General features: G+C 44.2%; 1 protein-coding gene across 5 annotated transcripts in view; it reads right to left on the reverse strand.

The window, feature by feature from the left end:
• The window catches only part of C15H12orf43 (chromosome 15 C12orf43 homolog), a 38,563-nt gene extending 36,049 nt beyond the window's left edge, over window positions 1-2,514 (reverse strand). For 4 of the 5 annotated variants that reach the window (XR_012155129.1, XR_012155128.1, XM_073313431.1 and 1 more), the window contains exons 1-2: window positions 2,348-2,495; window positions 233-278 (exon numbers count right to left, since the gene is read on the reverse strand). Coding sequence is in view for 2 of the 5 variants with exons in the window: in XM_073313431.1 (XP_073169532.1) it covers window positions 233-278; window positions 2,348-2,458 (157 nt within the window). In the remaining 3 variants the exon portion in view is untranslated. Of the gene's footprint in view, window positions 1-232; window positions 279-2,347 lie in introns of all 5 variants that reach the window. The other variant, XR_012155130.2, reaches the window with a different exon arrangement.
• Between the last annotated feature and the right edge of the window lie 5,665 nt (window positions 2,515-8,179).

The raw sequence follows: 8,179 nt of genomic DNA on the forward strand, positions 1-8,179 counted from the left end.
GAAGACAGGAGAACGTGGACTCCACCACAAGGCTTCTAAACCAGGGATTACTTCCCCCATTAATCAGGGGAAATATTTGGTCACTTAGTATTCAGTTGTGGACAAAAGACAATGTCTTATAATGGAAAGGGTCAGGTAACCTTAACTACTGTATAGGCAGCACAAGTTCTGCCTATAATCACGGTTTCATTTTGCTTCACGCAAACAGCACTCTGAAATCCAGAAAAAATACCTGAGACTGGGCTGAACTGATAATAACTTGTCCTTCCCAAAGCCACCTGATAAAACAAAGCAAAGGCAAATTAGAAATCTCCAAGACTAAAACATCTTTAATCCTAATTCCACTGTAGATGATTTTACAGCGTAAAAGTAATTTTTGGAAGATAGAATAGTGGTCGCATTCAAAGGAGGATACGGATATGATTTGAAACATTTTTCAAGCAAACTACATGTCAAGTGACTAACTCCACTTGCTAAAATAATGCAACACGAGTTTAATACTGAACCCAACATCTACTGGAGGGAAGTATCCAGCTATGGCAAGAATCTAATATATCTTTTCTATTATGATCCTAAATGGAAGGCAAGCCAAGTCCTCCATTGATAGTACCATATATCACATACTCTATGACACAGAGCCCCATGGAGAGCCAAACTTTGAAGTTTGAATTCTGGGGCTTGACAGAAAGGCTGCCAAATCTGATTAGCATTTTTAGATGGGCTTCCTAGAAGTAGGGTGAGGTACAGATGAAGGTCACTGGCAGGGTGAAGACACAAGATAGAGTAAGTCTAAAGCTATCTGGCTAGTTAGCTACTGATTAAGTTACCCAGAAATTCAGTCTGGATTGAGTAGCTGGATACTATGTCTGGTTTAAGTGGAGCCTACTGATTTAATTTATATAAAGATGATTTTTTTCTTTCAGCAACCTCTGTATTACTGGGCCTTTGATTTTTTTACATTGTACAGGCTCATTTTCTAAGAAAAATCGAAAGAAAGTCTTCAGTCACAACATGTCAAAACCTCTGCTGAGAGTATAAAGAAAGTATATGGTTCTCTCACAGAGACAAGAACATTAGGTAACACCTACATTTTAAACCTTCTGTCTGATTAAACAGCAGAGACAAAGCATTGTCCAGCGTTTAATATGAGGCAAGTTTTTTTTGTTTTTTGTTTTAAACAGGGCTGTTGAGGGCCCCATCCAAATTGTAACAAATGAATTTTTTTTGGTGGGTGGGTTCATCTGCAATGCTAGAGAACTATTGCAAGAGTCACTCTGCAGCAGAGAGGGAGCCAAGATGCATATTCCCAAATCATGTTACTGTCCTAAATGATTAAAGCTTTAGTATGGTCAGGAACATCAATGGATGCAGTCTACACTCCAGGACTGAACTATATTTTAACCATACAACAAGGGAATACTGTATTAAAACCCTGTCTACAAAGCAGTAGCTATCAAAGTTTAGACAGGATCTTAGAAGATTTCCAGATTTTCTACTCTCTCAGCATTCAAGCAAGCAGACTTGGACAGCATGCAAGACACTCTTTGCACTTATCCAGAAAAACAGTGGTAGGACAGCATGGGGAGTAAGGAGCCAGCATAGAAAAAGGATTTTTCTTCTGTATATTAATTCCTCAGATGTAATTCAAAGTATGATCCATAACTCAACTGTGTGACTTATACCAAGGTCAGGTACAGTGAAGAAAGGTAGACAAGACACCAGACATGATTCATGATGCTAGAGAATCCTCAGTCCTCCCAATTCTTTCTTTTTGAGATTCATTATTTCAGACTTATTTTAAAGACCGTTTTTAAGAAGTGTTTTCTTACAGAGAGTGCAGGTTAGCATGAGATTTAATATGCCACTTTTTAATTTTTTAACATAATCTATCCCTGCTTGAGTCGGGTCTGAGTTCACCATTAGTTTAGTTCCTACACCAACTGTACTCTAGACACAATCATAATTACACATAAAGCTGCTCAGTTAGTAATGGAGGAGCAAAACTGCCTTTGAAAGGCCACACTGTGGGGGGCAGGGGCTTGCACCCACCTACTGTCCCTTAAGGCCCTCCAGCACCCAAAATCCAGAGCTAGCCACCTCGCCTGCTTTGGGGTCTGGCTGCTCTTACTGAGATGTGGGCCAGCCACAGGCTCGGCTACTACCCAGGGACCAGAGAGGCAGGAACGGAATTGGGGTGTGACAGCCCAGGGCACTCCACCGGATCAGGGGAGTCCAGTCCCCGCTTCCCTGGGTGCTGCCCCCACCCATAGGAGGGGAAGCGCCTGCTCTCGGTCGGACCTGTCGCCACCAAAACACAGGACCCCAGCGTCACCCCCAGCCGCCCTACCGCTGCCGGGCTCCGGCGGAACCACCGCCGCCCGCCACCCAGCCGGGTCCCAGGCGGCCTCGCGAAACCGCTCCAAGTCCTCCGCGCTGCTGCTCTCCGAGTCCGAAACATTCGCGCCACAGCCACCCCTGAGCGCCGCCATCTTGGAAACCCCACAGCATCCTGGGACTTGTAGTCCAGGCCACAGTGACAGGGGACCGAGAGCCCTCTGCTGATCCCATCCGTTTGCAAGTTCCTGCTCCGGCGGGGAGACTCCATGACCTCGCCTCTCCCTCAAGTGGAAGGGGTGAGGGAGTGGAGAGCACTTCCTCAGTGGGGCTGGTTTGGGTGGGGTGGGGTTGGGTTGGCATGCTTGTATCTCCCTCTGCAGGGGTCCTGTTTCATCTAATCCATTTAAAATCTGTTCTGAATGATCGTTTAATTGAAGGGGACCATATGAAGATTTATGACAGTGTTTCTCAACCTTTCAGGTTGGCAACCCCTTATTCAAAGTAAAAAATAAAAATAAAAATCATTAGCTGCTTACATTTACTGTAAGAGTGAAAAATGTATCAATGACAAGCCTATGTATTTGTGTATGTGTTTTGAGAAGTTGACAGAGAATCCTTGACCTTGAAAGGCAAAGGTGTGCAGGGACTGCAGGGATGAGATTTTCTTTGCTTTAGATTGTAATGGAAATGTTCAACATCTCACTACCAGCCTTGTTGCCTTTTTTGATGTCCCTGGGGGGGGGGGGTCCACGATCCACTGCGTGAAAAACATTGATTTATGGCATTCAAAACCAAGTGTTGATGTACAGTCATCCACAGCACTCTGATATCACAGAGGGAGCAGAAAGTGTCTGCTAGGATTCATCTCATATGATAACCTTTCACTGCATGGTTAAGTGGAAGGAAATTACCTCTCAAAAGCAGATGGGGAGAGGGTCACAAGGTGCATAAGAATCCAGTAAAACATGGAAAAAATGTCAAGTAGGCAGTATCTATTCTGTATCAAGAGGGGTGAAACACATTGGTACTGCAGTGTAAAATAAATCTGCATTGTCACTACCTGTTGTATAACAGTTCTGTGCATACAGGGAAGACAGTCTCCAAAGATCTCAAATAGGCAGACACAATTTACTATCAAACTCAAAACTTGATTAAAAAAAACAACAACACAAAAGGAACTGCACTGCCTTCCACTGTCAACCAACCTGCTTAAACCATCTCTGGACCTTTCCCCATGACATACTGTATGCTTTGTAGCCATTTCTTACAACTGCCAGTTGTAAGACTTTGATGTCTATTATTAGGAGAATTGGAATTTCCATAATGGATCACATCAGTAGTTTTAGTCCAGTACTGTGTCTATGCCAACGATGAACACCAGATGCTTCCAAGTGCAGTGTAAAAACCTCCTCTGACATTTGTATGATACCTGTTTATACAGGACTTACATGGTTTAGGATGCCAGTGATGGCCCTGTCCCTTTAGAGATGGGGATTTTGGAAGATATATATAATTCAGAAAGATAGCTGGGAGCTAAAGTCCCATAGCACATGATTAGGAGCAAGCATGTCATCTGCAGAAGACAGGATATAAAGCTTCCTCTTTCTCAGGCAGGGTCTTGTAGACAAAGACCTGTCTTCTCAGCCCAAGAAGGACTAACTCAAGGCCCAGAGTTTTCTCAGCTCAGGCCCTTCCTTCAGGGTGTAGTTTATTCTTCAAACAAACAACAACAAAAAATCACAAAATAACACCAAAACAAAGCAATTTTCCTGCCCAAAGCAGTCTGTAGGGGTCTAGAAACTGCTCCGCCTCTGGTCTAGGCCTGCCACAGGAGTCACAGCAGCTCTTCTTCAACTGAGCTCTTAGCCCTTTAGAAGTCACCATTCACCTGACACTTTTCCAGCAAGATCTGATAACCAAAGAGGGCTGGCTCTAGGCCCTTAAGGGGCAGACGACCTTGTTACGTCCCTGTTCACTTTCTATGAACAATACATTGAATAACATTTTTCTTATTCACCTTCTCTCTAAACAAGCTTAACTTTTTCAGCTTCTTCTAGTATGGAAGTGTTTCCACACTGATCATCTTTGTTGCCCATCTTTGGATCTCTTCTATTAGTTATCTTTTAAAGGAGGAAATTATGTCTACAAGTGAATAGCATTTCAGATGAGGAGGTACTATGGATTTATATGGCATTACAATATTTTTAATATTGTCTTCTATCCCATTCTTTTGATAAATTAACATCTAATTTATTTTTAACTGCCTTTGTGCATTGCGCCATTTCCAGCACAAATCCTGGTTTTCTCACCCTCCACTTAGCCACTCCCAGTCTCTATTTAAGCCTAAATTAATAGTATCCAATAGGCTTAAATAGAGACTGGGAGTGGCTAAGTCATTATGCAAGGTAGCCTATTTCCTCTTGTTTTTTCCTACCCCCCCCCCCCCGCTGTTCTGGTTTAACTTGGATTTAAACTTGGAGAGTGGTCAGTTTGGATGAGCTATTACCAGCAGGAGAGTGAGTTTGTATGTGTATGGGGGTGGGGGGGATGTGAGAAAACCTGGATTTGTGCTGGAAATGGCCCACCTTGATTATCATGCACATTGTAGGGAGAATGGTCACTTTGGATGAGCTATTACCAGCAGGATAGTGAGTTTGTGTGTGTGGTTTTTGGGACGGGGGTGAGAGAACCTGGATTTGTGCAGGAAATGGCCCAACTTGATTATCATGCACATTGTGTAAAGAGTTGTCACTTTGGATGGGCTATCACCAGCAGGAGAGTGAATTTGTGTGGGGGAGTGGAGGGTGAGAAAACCTGGATTTGTGCTGGAAATGGCCCAACCTGATGATCACTTTAGATAAGCTATTACCAGCAGGACAGTGGGGTGGGAGGAGGTATTGTTTCATATTCTCTGTGTATATATAAAGTCTGCTGCAGTTTCCACGGTATGCATCCGATGAAGTGAGCTGTAGCTCACGAAAGCTCAAGCTCAAATAAATTGGTTAGTCTCTAAGGTGCCACAAGTACTCCTTTTCTTTTTGCGAATACAGACTAACACGGCTGTTACTCTGAAACCAGTAGTTATATGGTGATTGTTGCTGCTTGGTCCAAGTTTTCTGGTGTTGGAAACACTGGGGCATGGCCACTAGGTAACTCAAGGGAATAAAAAACCACAAGTGTCAATGAAGCCCCCTCGCACTAGGCCCCGGTGTCCTTGGCCCCCCCCCTCCTGCCTGGAGGCACTCGCAGCAGCTCTGCGTGCTAGGCCCAAGTGTCCTTGGCCCCCCCGCCTGGAGGCACACACAGCAGTTATGCTAAAAATCTGCAACAGTATGTTGCAGAGTCAGACTGCCTAAAACTAAGCAAGGCCAAACAAAAAAAATATAAAAAAACAATGCTAAATAAAGCAGCTTTATGTATAGTTTAACAAATAATACAAAAAATCAAAAAACTAGCTAAAAACTAAATTAGCTGGCTATATAAATACTTAAAGCAGCTTGCTATTAAATAAATATGCTAAATATATATATATATATATATATATATAAAAGCCTGTATAACTTCCTGCTCTGTTGTACAGGATTTAAAATTTTATTCTCCCTGTACCTTTTTGCAGCTGCAAATAAACTTTTCTGCTTCTCCACCCCGTTGTAATTATTGGGTGTAGCACACCGGGTAACAAACCACTCCAGCTGTTGTTCAGCCTCTCGGCACTGGGTGCCGGCAACACTGGGATCATCCCAGCTTTAACAGGGCTATCTCAGAATCACAAAAGTACCTTTGTGGCCCATGTAAGATCTTAATTGTTTGATATGGCATCAGAGTGTTGAAACTTACATCTCCAGCACAAATCCAGGTTTCTCCCCACCCCAAACAAACCCACTCTCCTGGTGGTAATAGCTTATCTAGTGATCACTCTCCTTAGTCAAGGTGGGCCATTTCCAGCACAAATCCAGGGTTTAACAAGAACGTCTGAGGAAGGGGAGGAGGGGGGAGTTAGGTTACCATGCATAATGACTTAGCCACTCCCAGTCTTTATTCAAGCCTAAGTGAATTGTATCCAATTTCAGAGGAACAGCCGTGTTAGTCTGTATTCGCAAAAAGAAAAGGAGTACTTGAGTACTTGAGGAGTACTTAGAGACTAACCAATTTATTTGAGCATGAGCTTTCGCTGTAGCTCACGAAAGCTCATGCTCAAATAAATTGGTTAGTCTCTAAGGTGCCACAAGTACTCCTTTTCTTTTTTTTGTATCCAATTTGCAAATGAATTCCAATTCAACAATCTCTCACTGGAGTCTGGTTTTGAAGTTTTTCTGTTGTAATATCGCAATTTTCATGTCTGTAATCGCGTGACCAGAGAGATTGAAGTGTTCTCCAACTGGTTTATAAATGTTATAATTCTTGACATCTGATTTGTGTCCATTTATTCTTTTACGTAGAGACTGTCCAGTTTGACGAATGTACATGGCAGAGGGGCATTGCTGGCACATGATGGCATATATCACATTGGTGGATGTGCAGGTGAACGAGCCTCTGATAGTGTGGCTGATGTTATTAGGCCCCGTGATGGTGTCCCCTGAATAGATATGTGGGCACAGTTGGCAACGGGCTTAGTTGCAAGGAAAGGTTCCTGGGTTAGTGGTTCTGTTGTGTGGTATGTGATTGCTGGTGAGTATTCGCTTCAGGTTGGGGGGCTGCCTGTAGGCAAGGACTGGCCTGTCTCCCAAGATTTTTGAGAGTGTTGGGTCATCCTTCAGGATAGGTTGTAGATCCTTGATAATGCGTTGGAGGGGTTTTAGTTGGGGGCAGAAGGTGACAGCTAGAGGCGTTCTGTTATTTTATTTGTTAGGCCTGTTCTGTTGTGTCAAACCATTATGTTACCTTGACATGCTGCTTTAAGTGTCATAAAACTGTGATGAATGAGTTTGCCTCCTCTGACCGATCTCTAAAGACAGCAAATCTACTAGTGTAGGTAGAAAGAAAAGGAGTACTTGTGGCACCTTAGAGACTAACAAATTTATTTGAGCATCAGCTTTCGTGAAGTGAGCTGTAGCTCACGAAAGCTGATACTCAAATAAATTTGTTAGTCTCTAAGGTGCCACAAGTATTCCTTTTCTTTTTGCGAATATAGTGTAGGTAGGTGAATGAATTTCATAATGTGTTGCCCCATGCCAGAGGGCAGGATCAAAATTGGTTTCCTGTATGGCTCCCCATTTGAGATACTACACACATCTTCACCTTAACTATGTGTTGGTTGATACACTTGCATACAAGTGGAAATTCCAGCATGGCTGCTTGTTTGTAGCATTGCTGTGGCTCTTGCGGTAGACATCTGCTACTGGTGTTGACTTCTTGGCTCTTAGGGCTTCTGCTTTCCCAGTCTGAAGCCATAGGTTAGTTCATGGTCTGTTTAAAAACAATAAGGCCGGAGGTGGGGGGGTTGGACGGACACTACCGCTATGGCTTAAACCATCTCCTCTCTCTCTGTATGTAGACCCATGCAGAAGCTGCACTCCTCTCCCACCGCCGCGAGGCCCGTGTGTGTGGAATCCAGGCTCTGAAGCGTGCTGCGCTGGTCTGGTCTCTCTAGTTTAGTCGAAACCATACCATTGTTTGGTGTTTAACCCCAAGTTAACCCCGCTCCACTGCCCTAGGAACCAGTGTGTGTGGAACCAACCTCCATTCCCCGCTCCCCAGGTGGAGGCTCCCCCCGGGGCGTGGGATCTACGTGCCCCGGCCCTTGGGGCGCAGATCATTTGCCGCCCCCCGTCCCTGGCAGGCGGAACCCGATGCTGCGGCCCCGTGCGCAGGCCGAGACGCTGGTCGCGGACAATGCAGGCGG

The sequence above is a fragment of the Lepidochelys kempii genome, chromosome 15 (assembly GCF_965140285.1).
Source record: "Lepidochelys kempii isolate rLepKem1 chromosome 15, rLepKem1.hap1, whole genome shotgun sequence".
NCBI classification, from domain to species: Eukaryota; Metazoa; Chordata; order Testudines; family Cheloniidae; genus Lepidochelys; species Lepidochelys kempii.